At 40.9% G+C, this 17,035-nt stretch overlaps 1 protein-coding gene across 3 annotated transcripts in view; it reads left to right on the plus strand.

Annotated features, from left to right (window-relative positions):
- Positions 1-17,035, plus strand: part of CHCHD6 (coiled-coil-helix-coiled-coil-helix domain containing 6) — a 108,961-nt gene that overhangs the window by 3,780 nt on the left and 88,146 nt on the right. For all 3 annotated transcript variants that reach the window (XM_063164784.1, XM_063164782.1, XM_063164783.1), the window contains exon 4: positions 381-507. In XM_063164784.1, the coding sequence (XP_063020854.1) occupies positions 381-507 (127 nt within the window). The remainder of the gene's footprint in view (positions 1-380; positions 508-17,035) is intronic.

A 17,035-nucleotide genomic window follows, 5' to 3' on the forward strand; every position in this document is an offset into this window, starting at 1 on the left:
GAGCAGCATTGTCAGCCTGGCTGACTCCTTTTGTTGTTGTATGTCCCTTGATCTTTTCCAGAGCAGTGTCTATTTGTATGGCTAACTGCTTCCTATTTTCACTGTTTTCAGGTGATCATTAAGTACTTAATAGAGCTAAATATAGCTCAAGTATGAGCTTATGTGGTGCTATGCCTGCTGTTGTTGCCAGAGCTGTACCTCACTGGAACTGCAGGTCATATTTAAAGTTTGGTGGGCTTTTGAATTCCTGCTGATGATGGGATTGTGAGCAGATTCTGTGTCAAATTCTGGATTTGTGTTTTGGCTCTAAGCAGGGATACTCCATGACAAGCCATGACCCTGTTGCTGCTGACCTTCCCTCTGCCTTGGTGCTCACACAGGTACTTGGCAGAGCAGTCACTGGTCCAAGAGGAGTTGGTCCGGCTGGTCAAGAGAGAAAGGGAAGCAGCCTGTGAGGCCAAGGAGAGGTCTGGCATTATTGAGGAGAGGCAGAGAGCAGCCCAGCTGGTGAGTAACAAACCCCCTGCTATGTTTCCAACCTGCTAAAATGGCTCTGCTTGAGGGCATTCATTTAATGTCATTTGTGTGATGAGTTTAGAAACTTGTGTTTGGGCTGAAACATTCCTCATCTCACTCATCACTTAACTTTTGGCTCACAGTGCAGCTGCAAGCTCCATGTCACTCCATGCTGCCAAGGCATGAGCAATGGCTGTGCTGGGGACAGCTTTACCAGTGGCAGGGAATATGGTCTGTGTGTGTATGTGGTCCTTGTCTAGCTACAGAGAACTCTCTTGAGCTCTCAAGTGTATGAAATAAATGTTCCAATATAAACAGGATCAAATTCTGCTGACCTGATATATCCTGAGACTTTACTCTGTTTTTTTCTAGAGTATAATAGTGCATGCACACAAATTAATAAAAAGTAATAATGTCTTCATTTGTTTGAGTCTTTTATAAATCTGGTAACAGAAGAACTGTTATAAAACTGTCAAATATTGTAACCTTTTGAAGAAGGTTTAGGATTGATTTTTAGGGACCAGGAAGCATAAACCTTTTTTTGACACACCACTGACTCCCAAACCAATTTGTTCTTGCCCAGCAGGCAGACTTACTTTTGGGGGCTTCTTGCTGCAGCTTTTACTATTAGTCAGGCACCTTGGTGTTATGATGACCCATTAGGTTGCTGTCATACCAGTGCTGAGAAGAGCAGTGCTGGAGGCAGAAGTACGGTGGGATGAGGCTGAGTGGAGCAAAAGGCTTTTATCAATCACTGCAGTACACTGGGATTGTCATTGGTGCTTAATATTAAATGACATTATTTTATATTGTTTTCTTTTGCACACTGCCATTCCTATGGTGTACTGTCTGTAACCAGTGCAGAGTCTTACTGGAGCTGCCCCTTTTTCCTGACCTGCAGTGGTGTCAGGGTGTGACAGCCGGGTGGGGCCATGCTTGCCCCACTGAGATCAAACTGCCCATTCATTTAGACTGTGCTGTTAAAACTTTATTGGGAGAACTAGACCAAGAGAATTCTCCTTGCCTGGGGCATGCTGAAAGGATGGTTTAGGGAAAGGACACACTGGAGTATGGATAGTCTTTTTTTGTGGTTCTTTCATCCTTCTGATCTGTAGCTTAACCAGTGTGTGCTTGATTTAAGCAAAGAATCCAATGAGGTTTGGGGTTTTTTTCTGTATGTTGGATGCTAACAGCCCTGGTTTACCCAGGGAAAATGTGAAGCATTTAGAGGTTATTATACAAAGATGTTTTTGGGGACCAAATAAATAAAATTTATGTAAGAATGGTGTCAGTGGTTCAAGGAAAAGGTCTTTGTAGCTGCAATCCATCTCTGACAGTGATCCCTAGCAGCTGCTGATGGAGAGCATGAGAGCAGAGCAGGTATAAAACAGTATTTCCCACCTATACCATTGCAAATTCTGATGTTCTAAGAGGTAGAGGCTTTGAAGGCAAGAGGTTGTATTTTCACTTTGATGGTTAACAATCTTTAAGGAAATTCTTTTCTGTGAATTAGTCTGTTTGTGGTTTTGGACCCAACTGTACTTTGTCTCCATGATAAAATTTGTGAAGGATTGGGTTGGTAGGTGGCTGAGATTGCTCTCCTGGATAGATACAGCTTGTGAATGGCTGCTGTGTGGCAGGAAAATTTCCTCTTGGCAGATTGGATCCTGGCCACGGGGTGCTGGATGATTGCTCAGCTTCAGAGCAGTGATGTCTGAGGCAGGGGACTGTTACTCCTCTGCAAAGGACATCTGCAGTATTAACACTCTTTTCACTAGAGAGAGAATATTCTCTTTATGAATGCAATTAACTGACTTCTGTAAGAGCAAAGGAAAGAAGTTGGTGGATTTGTTGTCCAATCTAAAGATGTGAATTTGCTTAAAGTAGAACTCTGCCCTCCTGCAATGAGGTGGAGTGTAATCCTGAAAAAATGTGGCTAGCAGAGTCCTGCAATATTTGTGAAATGCAAAGAGGACACCTCTAAAATGAGTTGGAATCTGGCTGCTCACATACAAAAGCTGTTTTATTATCTGAATTAGCTTTCAATCCTGTAGTGTTGCATACCCAGATATTATGTACTTGATGCTCTGTAAAAATCTGAGTAGGGTCCCCTTGTGGTAAATAGTGACCATGGTGTGTTGGCCCAGAATGTGGTGAAAGAATGAGGAACTTTTAAATTTCGTTGCTCTTTAACTATCTCTAGATTAGTCATAAATTTAGGATCCATAAGAAATGGGATAGTCTAGTCTGTCTTTGCAAAGATGAGGACAGAGCTGTTGTCAGCTTCTAGATACCTTCCTAAAAAGGAGATATTGTGGCCAGACTTAAATTATTGGGATCCCTATCAGATTTGCTTTATCTCAGCTACTGTTTCCCTTTGGGCATGGTTACCTTGTTGTATTGTATTGACTCAATCCTACTCAGACCATGTCTGTCCCTTGTCTTCTGTTACTCTCCTTTATTATGAACAGGGCTTGAGTGTTTCTTGCTCTTCTGCTTTTTAGCCCCAGCAAACGGGGAACATACTGGGTATAAGCTGCTCATCCATGTCTTGTGTCAATCTTCTCTTTCAGGTAGAAGAGAGTAGTGGAACTCAAGGTATCTAGGGGTATTCCAGGTACAGATAGCAATGGAAGCTATCTCTTACATTTATAAGGGAGAAACTTCCAGGGTTGTTTTTGTTGCTGTTGTGACCTATTAGGGAAATGAGATTAAAAATGGGGCAAGTCCCATGAAAGCAATAACAAATTAATAATTTGCTTCTTAAGCAGCACTTAATTTGGTAAGAATTGAAAACCATGCCATATATAATTAGAAAGTTTTATTCATTTTTCTAGTATTTGCATTAAGATCTTGAGCTGCCCTGTGCTCTTAACATATCAATAGTTCAGTGATTAGTAGCTCTTTTTTGTACTGTTGTCTGCAGCAGTGCTGGAACATTCCCCTGTAACCATACCACTTGTATAAATCCAAGTACCATAGCTGTATTTTGAAGTGATTTCATTGTGGTTGTGCTGAACGTTGCATGTCATTTAATCTGTTCTCTATGGCTTTCACTCACTGACTTTTATTATTGGAAATATTGCTATAAGCACTTCTGTGTTATTGTATGGTGCACACAAAGAGAGGGTGGACTAGAATTAACCTTTGATATGGAACTTGCTGTCAGCTTCTGGGGCCAGTTACTTGATTGTTTATGGGGCAGGGTACAGATTAAAACTTATTGTTATTTTATTGTGGTTTGTATATTTTGTTTAGCTGATTTTTTTCTCCTTGAAGTGTTCTGGTTTCAAGAGGGATTTAGAGTTAAGTACCTGGGTCCTTTTCTACATTTTTGTCGTGACCTTTCTTTTTTTTTTAATGACTTTGAAGAAGGTACTTAGCTTCTAGATACCTTAGGTTTTGTGTAAAACTCCTTACAGCTTTAGTTTCAGAAGTAAAACAGCTCTGTAAGTAATAGTGCAGCATTCACTTTCCTCTTTGAGTGAATATGGCTTTTTCATTAACCCTGGGGACTGGCTCAAATGGAAGTAGTCTGCTAAGCTGCCGTAGAAGAACTCTCCCCAATTTGTATTAGAGATAAAATGTTTTATTTGTTTGTGCAGCACTGCAGGATCATGGTGCTGAGTGGACTCTTTGAATAATTTAATGCTGTGGGTACTTACAGCACAACAAGGATTATGTGTACAGTGTTTCAGAGCAAGGCCTAGGGTGTTTAACTAATGCTGGTGCCATGCCTTAAGTCTCATGTGAAATACCCAAGAATTAACACAGCTATCTTTAAATCCTTTTCTATTTCTAGCATGAGGAACTTGCAAAGTTGTCAGTCAAGTTATTTAATTGCTTGACTATGTTGTGAATAGTCTCACCATTCCCCGATGCGAGCAATCTTTCTTTTTGCGTTCCCAATTAATCAAAATGTCTTCTCTTAACTTCTCAATTCTTTCGGGTTTCTTTCTTCCCCCTCCTTCCTTCCAATAAAGGAAACTTTGCAAACAAAGCTGCTCCTTTTCCTCCTTTTTGCTTTTGTAATCTCTGAAGGTTGAGCAGCAAGTGCAGCATATGCATCAGGAGCCTCTTGGAGCCAGTGACTGTGTGCCTGATGGTTTTCACTGAGACCTTTAAGACAAATCAATGTGGAATGGGGATGGATAAAAGCAGAAGCTGGGGGGGAATAAACGTGATTAAGCAAAGACATCTCATTACTGCTCTAGAAAGGGAGGATTATAACTTATAAAATAGGAGGATCTCATTTAGAGGCCATGTGCACTTGTGTTATCAGGACAGGGGGAGAGCAAATAGAATAAATGAAATTAATACTTTGAAAAGAAGCATTACCCGGATTTGAGCATTGAACTAATATGATTTGTGCAAAGCCCTGAAGTTCTTATCTCCCCATTAAATACCCCAAGAATAATGGCTTTGTCAGAGTTATTGACCAAAAGTTGTCATTTTCCCTCTCACTTTGAAGGAAGGAGTTCAGAAATGGGGTGATGGTAGGACAGACCTTGCACTATGACCAGCTCTTTCAGGCAAGACTGACGGGCACTGGCTGCTGTGCGAGAACAGACTGGGCAGAGAATTCATAATTGCTGCAAAGTTTATCCTGCAGTCCATGATGGATGACTGGCTATTCCCAGTGTTTCTGATCATGCCTGCTCACTTGCTTGCTGGATGGGAACCTTTACTTTCTGGTGGTTTCAGCATTGGACTGTTGTGGCTAGCATGGCTCAAATGGGCGTGAAGGGAAATACAAGAATATGAGTTTGTTTCAGGTTGTTCCAGTGGCTCATTATAATTGGTCATAGGCTGTTGAATTCTTTCAGATGATTTCTTGCCAGATATAATCTCTTTGTTTTTCAGAGCCTCTCATCTTCTCTTCTTGATTCAGGAAAAATGGGATGAAGGAAGAATGCATGATTGGGAATGCCTTTGATCAAGCAGTGGGTTTTGATAATGGTGTCACCTTGTGAATGTGACATTATGAACCCTTGGGCTTTGCTGTGGCATACTTTGGATACTTCCACCCTTGATTTAGTGTATATTGGGCTGCTGACATTTTAACTGGTATGTTTTCTTCTCCATTTCAAAGATTGTGGAAGTAAAACTGCTTAAAATTGCTGTAAACAGCATAAATAGCCAGTTCATAGATTGGTACAATGCAAGAGAATTCTGGTGTGAGGGAGTGATCAAATACTTTCTTTTTCACTTTGTAGGGATGGAAGAATGATCAAGTCAGCCCATTTGTGGAAAGTTTCCTTTATATTCCTGATAATTGATAAAGCTTTAAGTGAATCTCGTGGGCTTTTTGCTGTGAATTGCCCACTGTTGTTGATTAGTGTCAGCAATAGATGCAGCTGAGCTGGTACTGAAGATTGCTTTAGAAGCTGTGCTGAACATGATTTAGTATGTGAAGGCTTTCATTTACTTTGTGATAAGCTGGGGATCAGCTTTATCCTGGCTGATTAGCCATAGGTAAGCATTCCTAGATTAACTGGGGCTTTGTTGTGTGTAATCTCCTGCCATTGTGACAAGCTCTAGTGACCGGATGAGGCCCAGCAGTAGCATGGTGTTTGTTGGAACTGTGACAGTGTGGAGCCATCAGTGAAGTGACTCTGCTGCTTTCAAGGTCAGGTCTCTATTGTCAAAACTTGCCTTTTTTTTTGTCCCTGTTTATCTGAGTTGATGTAATGAAAGGTATTGTCTCTGTGAGCTTTGCAGTATGGTTTGGAAACTGCTCACCTCAGGGACAGTTTATTTGGTCCTGTTGGCTCTACAGCTAAAACACAGCACACTGAGCTGAACCCTTCCCTTTGTAAAGTTGTAAACCTGTGTGTAGAAAATAGGTTGGTTCTGGGAGGTGACATGGCTAATGCATGAGGTTTGCTGATTCTTGGCTTTTTATATTCTGTAAATAGTTCTTGATTGAAGTTTTTTATGGGTGAGGCAGAAAACATTGATGGAAATCTGAAAGTATGGAGGCTTGTTTTAAATAATAGTGGAAAATGAGGAAAAAGCCCACTCAGTTTGATTTTCATTGATGTTGCAGTTGTTAGCAACAGATATCTATATGTGTTTATGAAAGATTATTTTTTTTAGATTGCTTTTTATGTTTTCTTTAGAGAATAAGTTGTGCATTAAGTTATTAGAATCTTCATTCCAGCCTACAGCATGGGTGACACCAGTTGTGGGGGCAGCACCTCCTTGTGAACATGTTTTGCTGTGGTTTGGCTCTTTGCAGAGCATTCTCAGGCTGTATGTCCAACACCCAGACCTGCCCTCAGTGCCTGCAGAACCAGGCAGGGTCCTAACCAGGTTAGCAAGAGTAGCGGTGTCTTGGGCTGGAACTTGCAGTTATTTTTGAATGCTCTCACTAATTGACAGCTAATTCTTTCACTAATTAAATAAAGCTGCCTTTTAAATATGTTGATACAAATGGAAAGATGTATTTTTAGGTTTGAGACTTAATGATTTATTACCAAATGTTGCAAACTATTGACAGGAGGATTTAAATAGCTTCAGTCCTTGTGCCTTGTATCCCTCTCAGTCTTGCTCTGAGACACTCTTCCAGACTTTCTCCTGAAGAAAATATATTAGCATGTGGAGACTTTAAAATTAGTGGTCTGTTATTCTATAGTCTCAGGCCAGAACATCCCTCCTTTTCCCTACAATTGGGCTCCTCTTTGTCTGCTACCCTCTACTATAAAAGTATATTTCTTCAGTGAAAGAATTACTTAGTGAAGCCATTAAAACATTAAACATTTAAGGGATTCCCATAGAAAATAATATTGAAGTGTTAAATGATGGACTTTGGGAAGGTTTGCATTAAATTTAAGCTTGGCATGGTGAGGCTCTATCTACATGTCTTCTACCTCCAGCAAGCTAATAACTTCTGTTCTCTAGAGCATCAGTGAGGTCTAAATTTAACTAAAGCAATTTTGGAGAGTGTGCACTACAATAAAGGCAGAAATTGAAAACACAGCCAACGCAAAAGAGAACCTCCTCTTCTCTTGAGAGGAGAAGGTGTTACCTGGCTAAGGGTAAGATTCTGCCTATGCACTGCTTATTTCCCTGCTACTGCTGCTCTGATTTGTCAGACATTTATAGCATTTTTTAATAACTTTCAATTTCTGCAGCTAGTCTTTTATCTCCTGACTGAAGGTTAATTTGTGTTTGGAGAGTTTTTGCAGATTTCAGCAGCTGATGGTCGTTTGAGCTTCTCATTTTTGTAGTTTCTTGAGCTAAGAGACCTTATCACAAGGTTGGCCTTTTTTAAAATCCAACAGCTGCAACAAATTGAAGTTGTCTGGGGTGCTGTCTAGCTCCCTTGTCTTGCCTTCAATTTTCCATGCCCATATTTCACACTTTTTTTTTTTTTGTCTACCAAGTTTTTATAACTTTTATAACTCCACAGAAACTTCTTCAAGATTCATTTGTTCTGGCTTAGGATTACTGTAAAGCCTAAGAAGGCTTTACTTTTTAAAGTAAAATATAAGATTAGCCTTCATTTTCCCTTATGTATAACTACAAAAGATTAAATTTTTATAGAAATAGGATAATAATATGTTGTTATTTTTCTGTGACTGGTCCGGCAAAACTAGTGCTGAGTCTTCTTATTCTGCTGTCAGAGTACTGTGTAGTAGAGAATTCTGCTCTAATTTACAGCTCTTTGAGGGGGGCATAAGCAGCACAAGACACCCAAAGGCCATTCTGTATCTTAACTGTTCCATGGATCACCACCTATTCCATGCACTGTGGTGTCCCAGTAGGAATGACTGCATTCCACCCCTTCATCCACATACAATTTACCTTTCTCAAGCGTAGGTTAAGTTACAGATTAAATTGGCAAACTCTTCAGCTGATGGGAAGATTCCTGATGGGCTGGAATGTGTCTGTGTGATAGCACCTGTCCGTGCACAGCACAACTGGCATGGTATTCCAGTGGGAATGCACCAGCTGCTCATGGTAACACATGGGCTTCTCCAGCTGCCAGAGCCAGGCCCAGCAGACCAGGTGTGTGCTGGTCCAGATCATGTTTCCTCAAATACAGTGTCTTCCACAAGTCCCAGTACAAATGGCTTTGTAGGATGATGCTAGTAGATCAAACTGAGTCTAAATGGTATGGTGTGAGTAATCACAATAAACACTTATGTAACTTTTTATTTCTCACCTTAAAGAACAATTAAAGTGAGCTGATACAAATACCAAATTTCACTGAGGTTTTTTCTGGTTTGTTTATTCCCTCTGCTATGGTCAGACATCCTCAAACCTGCTCTAGTTTGCTGATGTTTATTTTAATTCTTGCTTGCTTCCTTCTTTCTCTCTCCATCCTTTTACTTTCCCAAAGCTGCAGGATGTTTTGCTCCTGCTGCCTCCCCTCGTTGTTGGTGTTATCAGGCACGTGTGCAGCGGGTGAGATTGCAAACGCCGCTGTTCTCCGGGATCCTGAGCACCAGACAATGTTTTACACGGCGTCCCATTCTCTGGCTGCCTGGTTGGACATGATGTTGGTACCTTATCTTCACGCTGACACACACTGGACATTAATAGAAATACATTGCTGAGGCACATGTGTGGAATTTCAAGCAGCCTTTCTAGCTGTGCTTTAGATAGTCTATTGTGTGCTTAACCTCTTGGAAGAGGTTTTGATGAGAAAAGCGTGATGTTAACTCTTGGATGGCTGGCTGGGTTCTCTCAGAGTTCCTTATTATAGTCAGCATAATATCCTCCTAATTGAACACTGCTTATCTATTTTGGAGTTTCAGCAGGTTTAAACTTATCTTCTATGACTAGTATTCCTCCTTTCTAATGCATATTTTTTAGGGAAGAAATAACTGTGTTTTGCACATGAGGATGAAGTAGAAAATGTGTTGCTGCAGAAGGAACTGAGTTGCCAGCACCTTTATGTAGCTTTGTCTAAAGTCTGTCCCTTTATTATTTTTGGCTCTCTGATTGCTGTACATCAATGAAAAAAAATGACCTGGATGCAGCTGCTTCTATTTGCCAGGAATTCTTTCTGCTTTTGGAGCACGTCAGAATTTTTATTGTTTTTTTTCTGCTGTATCTGTATACTTTCTCTGCTTGTTTGTTATGGCCATCTGCAATTATCTGTATTATTTATGAGTGCTGAGTAAAACATGACGGAAAGTAGCTTCTTAAAAGGGACTGTACTGAGGGAAAGGAAATGAGCTGATGACTTTGATTTTTAGACAATGAAAATAGAACACCTGCAAGCTTATGAGGAAGGGAAGGAATTAGAGTTAGCTGCATTTCTTTTTTCCTGTCTGTGCAGTACATAGGGGGTTTAGAGCTTTTTTAGCCTTGAAGACTTTGTGATAATGGGCAAACTTGAAGGATGATACAGTAGGAATCGAGTAAAAATTGATCAAACAGACTAAGCAGTGCTATGTATAATTACTGTACAAAAGAAAAGAGCTTAAAAAAAGTTTAATATTTACTTGAATAGAACATTAGACTAAGGATACATTTGTTAAATAACCAGTGCTCTTCCAATTAGGACTGAGAGCTTGCCATTTACATTCACTGCATCTTCAGCCTAATGCTTTTGCTGTGGAAAAAGTGGTTCACTGTCTGGTAGATGATTTCAAGCCCCTTTATTTTTTCAAAGATACAGGTTCATGTGTCTTCTTTTCTCTCCATCCTCTGAGCAGAATGGATTTGTTCCTTGGTTCATCTTGCTGTAGCTGTAATTGGCACTGTCAAGCTGAGACTCTGGCTGCCCCCCACTCCCGGCTTCCGAACTTCCAATGCACAAAAGGTTCCTTACAAAAGCTGCTCCCTTACCAGCTGAAGACTTGAGTAATCACTCATTTTTGTATTTTCATATGGTATTCTCTCCTAGTTTAACAGCGAAATGTGGAAAAAGGGATATTGGAAATAAAGATATGTTAAAAAATGCCAAACCAAAACAACCAAACCCTCAAAAACAACAAACCACACAAAGCAGCACCCTGAAAAAAACCCAAATCAGAAAAACTCCTTCCAAAGCAACAACAATAGCAACAATCTCTATACCAGCTGAAATTTAGCTTGCATGTGTCTTAAACCCTTTTTCCTAATTTTTTAGCATAAAAGAATTTCAAGTACAAAACTAGAAAAAGCACGAAAGCTTTAAACTGCAAAGCCAGCTATAATTTAAAAGATAATGAACATCAGTCCAGCCTATAGTTTTCTATCATGTAAAAAGTTGTCTCCCCAGCTGCTGTGCTGTTTCCTGTTCAAGACTCAGCATTTTGCAGTGTAATTTTTCAAAGCTTTGTGTTACTGAAGGTTATCATAAAGTTCTGTTAAAAAGCTGCTTGCCTGTGATTTCCTGTTAAACAGTGATCTGCAAAAAGAGGTGGTTCCATGGTCAAGTAAGATTTTGATGCTGTTCCTTTCCTGGGAACAGAAGTGGGATGCATCAACACCCTTTCCCATCTGATGGCTGTTGAGAAGCCACATCTCAGGTCACTGCCCTTGTTCCAAATTGTGCTGAATATCTGAATGCAACCTTGAAGCTGTTGCCAACCACTTGCATTTTCTTTTTTTTTTTTTTTTTTTCACACTAGTTTAGAAGTAGTCCATCAAATTTCATGCATCTAGTGTAAAAATAAGAGTTTTCATTGTAATTAATCTGGGTAGAGTGTCAATTTGTGCCCACATTAAGTGGGGACCATTACCTGTGCTGATGCTCCAATGTCATCCTGCCATAGCAGGCTTTTTTCCTGAGCTTAATAAGGAGTGTGGTAAGGTACCTGCAGGGAGAGAGGCACTAATGGTCTTAGCTGCCATTCTCCTCTGTGTGGATGGGACTAATGTGGTTGATAAATACTTCCCTGCCTCAGGCCTTGCAAGTGCAGGCTGCTCCCTTAGGAAGGAAAGCAGCTCGAGGCGTTCCATGGGTGTTTTCAGGTGTGATTGAACCAGCCAGACAGAAGAGATTTTCTCCAGCACAGAGGAATTTTAATTCCACTTAATTTCAGTGTTTTAGTATGAAGTATCTTGGTGAGCAGGTAATGGTAGATGATAGGTTTTTCTGACCACATGCAAGTTTAGGAAAAATTTTACCTTTTACCCGTTTAAAAGGTACATCTGCTTTTTGTACAAGAAATGTATCATAGTGGGCATTCTGAAACTGTAGCAAAAGTTCATACGTTTATAAGGAGTAACAAACGTTCATGTGATCGGACTAATTTCCTCTAGTTGCTTGTTGCCCAGCAGATGTTGCTGTTGAGCTTGGTTAGGGCGCACTGTGCAGGTCATCGAGTTATCTGCCTGTTCTAAGAGCTATGATGCAGTGATTGGGAGCTAAGTTTCCTCCTTGAAAATTCATGTCATCTACTGCTCAGTCAATACACTGTCCAGAAGCTTAAGGTGCATCTTGTGCAGGCGTGTGTGTAAATAAATAAATGATATTAGAAAGTCTTTTTTGACCGATGCATTATATTTTTCACTTCATTACTGACACTGAATTCTTATCAAACTTTCTGCTTCCATTACCAAAGCAGTTTTGATAGCTTGGTTTTTATAATTATTTTTGAGGGAGATTGTTTTTTGGCTTTTCAAGTGAGCCTTTAGGATGTGGTGGTGCAAAGGGAGTCTGATAAACAATCCACAAACAGCATATCCTCATCAATATCCCTTTGAATGTAGGATTTGGGAAAATCTATCACCTGCCTCATGCAGAATCTGAACGAGAGATGAATTACGCTTCATATTTGGGGTCAAACCCACTGCTCAGTCCAGCAGCTGCTCTGTGTATTGATCTTGCAATAACAAGCACATCTGTGCTCAGCTTTGCAGTTCTTTGGGGTGTGATTCTCGTTGTAATACCCTTATTTTGGAACTAAAATGTGTTTAATGTGTGCCTCAGTTGCCTGCCAGTGATGATGCCTTCGCTGAGTTCATACAATTTTCCAGCAGGGTCGAGAGCATTTGGAAAGCAGCAGTGAGCATTTCCTGAAGGTGGCACTGAAGGGACACCATGAAGTCTCCTTTCCAGGGGTGGAGCAGGAACTGCTGAGCCCTCAAATTGCTTGCATACCAATGAAATGTCTCGAAGTTTTTGCTTATTTGTTTTCCTTCTGACTCTAGGAGTTCTCCAGGAGTTACCATAATATTTTTCTGGATGAGTTTACACTAAGTTTCTGGAGTTCGTTGCTTCCTACAGAAATTGTACAATCACAAAATGGTTTGGACTGGAAAGGACCCTAAGGATTTTCTAGTTCCAGCTGTCCTGCCATGGACAGGGATTTCATTCTCTAGATCAGGTGACTTAGGACTCCATCCAACCTGGCCTCGAATGTTAGCAAGGATGGAGTGTCCACAGCTTCTCTTGCACAACCTGTTGCAGTGCTTCATCACCCTTTGAGCAATGAATTTCTCCTTAACATCTACTCTAAACCTGCACACTTTCAATTTAAAAACATTGCCCCTTGTCTGTCATCATTTGGAGTTGTAAGGCCACTGTGTACTGACATAATTTACAAACTGCTTCTGTCTTTTATTTTCTGACCATGCCTGGGGTTCTCTTTCCTGCTTAATGCACAGATGTAGAACTTGTGACATTGCTGCATGTTCAGGCTGCAGAGGGGAGGACAAGGCTGTTGTGAAGACAGAGCAGGTTTTCACACAAATGGTATGGTGTGTTCTCAGCCACCTCTGATTGCTCTTTGTTCTCCAGTTGGTTTCTAGCATTGCTTCTTGGAGGGGTGGATAACAGCTGTTGAGAGCAAGTTTGGTTTTGGAAGTTGTGGAACAGAGTGGCAGATGCTGACATCTTATGGTTGCTCTTGCTGCCTCCATTCCTCAGATCCTCTTTAGGATTTCCTAATTTGACCTACACCCTGGCCTTCTAATGAGACACTCTCCAAAACCTGCTCTGTAAAAATTTCCTGTTACATCTGTGTCTCTTTGGCTCTGACTGCCTGCAGTTAGACTGTGTAGATTGAGAAGGCCAATAGTGAAGAAAAATGGAGTTTCTCTCAGCAGAAGTTTGAAATGTATCTGCAGTACTTGTGTAAAGGTAGTATTTCAGCTCAGTCTTCACTGATATGGTTTCTGACTGATTTAAGTAATTTGGAGCTTAAAAACATAAAGATGATCTAGCTGGCCTTGGCTGAAATGAATTATTACTTTTAGCACAGAATCCTCTTTTGAGAGAAGCTGGTGGTTGACTGGAATTCCTGCAGATTCTTAGGCAGGAGATTTGTATCTTTTCATCTGTTTTCAAGAAGGAGAAACAAGTCATAAAAACCACTTAAAGGTTCAGTTAAGATTTATTCTGCCTGCATAACTGCCTCCCATAATAACTTTAATATGCATCATCCTGAAACTCCTAATTGGCCCTGGTGTTGGCAGGGCTTTCAGGCCCAGCAGAATCTCCACTGTTCAGCATCTTTTAGGAAGGAATGTAGCCAGAGAAGCACAAAAGATGAAATGGCTGCCTTATAAATTCTGACTGACCTTGAGAATCCTTGTTCTAACAAGCAGGAGGATGCTGTTGGAGCCATCTAGATGAGCCCAGTGATGGGAATTGTGTGTAGGTGGGCAGTTGGTGAGGCAAGAGGGGAGGTTGGGCAAAGGCCTCATGGTTTTGGTGGGAGGAGGTGGTTTCATTGTGGGCCATGTACCTACTTATCCTGTTGTTTCTGTTGTTGGTTGGAGTCTTGTCTGTACTGACGCTGATTAATTTTTATTTTCATCATAGGTGCTTGTGGGGTTGGGCTGTGGTTTGAACTAACCCATTTTGTCAGAGCTGGTTTATTTTCTAGGGAAATTACCCCAGTCAGTTGTTCCTCTCTGCTTAGTGACTACCTGATCCCTGTGTGGGTGCTCATCAGATAGATCAGAGCCTGACTGAGAAGGTTGAAATTTTCCTTGGCTTCTGCTCTGCTCTCCTTTTACCTGGGTGGAGGTGGAAGCCTGCCAGGCTGTGCTGGGGTTGTGTGGTTTCTGTGAATCATGGAAGACTGTCATTCTTGCTCTACTGGGCTGTCAGTTGGACACCTTTTGCAGACCCTAAATTCACTTTAAAACAAAGCATTTGGCTTAGTTTATTTAATTCCATTAAGTAATTTCACTGCTAATGCATAATTATCTACAGCAGTGACACTCGTCTATGCTTTAATTATCACAAAGCTGCACAGCTCCCCCACCCCCCTGCCTGGAAGTTGTCACTTGTGCAGGGTGGTTTTGCAGAGATAAGTGTGTAATACATGGCAGTGCTTTGGGTCTCACAATACTCAGACAGTTGCTGATTGCTAAATGTAGGCAATAGAAGAGGCAAGGATTTTGGTCTCAGTCTTCTATTAGTGGTTTTTATCTGTGTGGAGTGAGAGACGTTGGGAAGGAAAAAGCTTATCAAAACTTCATAATACTGGCTTGAAGATAAAGATGTGAGCAAGTGCTGATTGGAGACATTAAGTTTACAGGGATTGGGGAAATTTGGAAGCTTTAAGTGTTTGTTTTCTTTTGAAGATGTGCAAGAAATGAAGCATAAGTGATCCTGGGCAGCAGCCCACAAACCCTGTTTGTGTTTAAGGAAGATTCTTTGTATTTATCTTTTTTTTTTCCTCCCCCTCCCTGCTTTGTTACTGACTCTTTTTGGTAAACACCCTCTCAGAGTGCAGAAGAGCCCAGTAAAAATTATTGATTCAGCCAGTCATTGTGAGGAAACAGAGATTCAGGACATTTACTTCTGAACTGGGAGAAGATGCGTGCTTGAGTGAAATACCTGCTATTTCTTAATTCCACACACTTGTTTGTTGAGGAGTGATTTTGTTAAAGAGGGAGACAAGGTCAGCCTGATCTGAGTAGAGGTTATGTGGGCAATATGATACTTGTCATTGAAAGGTAAAGGTCTGTTTGGGAATAAAGTGATCTATGAAAGATTTCTAAACCCTTGCAAAACGAAGGCAGAAAAAGCCAGAGGGGGCTCATAATTGTACTTCTCTAGTTTCACAAAGCTGAGAGGACTGGGTTGGAGACACCTCATTTAACTTGCAATGATGCGCTGAGGTTTGTGGATGAAGAACACCTGGAGCCTGTGTCAAAGAGAGAGCAAATCTTGAGAGGGACCTGATAGAAATGAGGATGGTATGAGGAAGCACAACCTGTGTATTATCCTATAATAGATGGAAATGAGGCCATTTGTTGGTGTTATCTGCTGGCAGAGATGTTCTGCCAACTCCCTTTGATTGGAACTCTGGCCAAGACGTGCAGTGTGTAATTGTGCTCCAAATTCTATACCGACTGCATTCTTAGGATTAAAATTACATTTTTCACATACAAAAGCACTGAATTTTTTTCCTTTGTATTGTTACGGTGAAGGCAATTTTTGGTTGCTGACTGTCAGGAGTAAGGAAGGGAGGACTGTAGAGCTTGTGTTACAACATGCATTCTCAGTCTCTGCTGCAGCTGGCTGGCAGCAGTGGCACCTGTTTGAGCAAGATTCCTTTGGCCTAGAACTATGTTATGTATTTTCTTTGGCCCAAGGACATAGTGTTAAGTATGTCACTAGAAGACCTTGCAGCTTGCTGAGCTCTAAATCTTACCATCAATCTCGTACTTGTTTTCTGTGGTACTCACAACTATAGTGGTTTATGTACTTCCCAGATAAGAAGACTGGCATAATCTGGTGGTCAGTTTGGCTTTCTTCCTCTCAGAAAGAACTGTACTTCCTAAAGAGATTATATACTCACCCTATAGTAATTTAGTCTTGGATCTTTATTTCTGGGAACCTCAACACAATTGACAATTTCCAAAAGTCTCTTCTCTAAATGCTGTTGGTTGAAATACTATTCGTATCAGACAATGGGTGCTCATACAGAAAGAATTTGAAGTGTCAGAACTGATACCCAGAACGGTTGTTGGGTTTTTGGTTTTGTGTACAACTTGCCTGAAAACCTTCCCACAGGAGTACAGAAGTAAACACTGACTTAGTGGCTTTTCTGACTCATCTGATAAAATCCACTTGCCAGGTTTGATGTTTCCATCATCTGCCTGTGTTATCTGATACTCTGGAGTTGTGCTTTCACCTTTGTAATTCACTTTCCAAGTAAAACTGGGATTGAGATGTCACTCTTAAAAAATATATATTTAGTTAATGCAAAGATACAGAGCAAAACAGGGAAGAGAACTTCATGATGTAGATGTTGGAGTTCCATTGCCTCACTCTTGGCTGACATGAGTGAGATGCAATGTGGGAAAGCTTTCCTTATCCACATGGCAAGGGAGATTGGTTGGTCATTGTAAGGGGACTGTTGCAGGAAAGGGTGAGAGACTTATCCCAATGGGGCAGGCATGGGAGAAAAAATAGTAACAAACCCCATAAGCCTGGGATTGGAGTAAGAGGGAGAAGGGCACTTCCTGGCTTTGTGCACACGTGATGCTTTTGCCTCCTGTGAGTTTGTTGGCAGGTGTGGAGAGAAAAGATCCCAGCCTGGCAAGTCAGCCACCAGTGTGGCTGATGATTAATTGCCCTTTTTAAATTGCAATTATGTCAGTCTCAGAACCC

This window comes from Melospiza melodia, chromosome 10 (genome assembly GCF_035770615.1).
Source record: "Melospiza melodia melodia isolate bMelMel2 chromosome 10, bMelMel2.pri, whole genome shotgun sequence".
NCBI lineage: Eukaryota > Metazoa > Chordata > Aves > Passeriformes > Passerellidae > Melospiza > Melospiza melodia.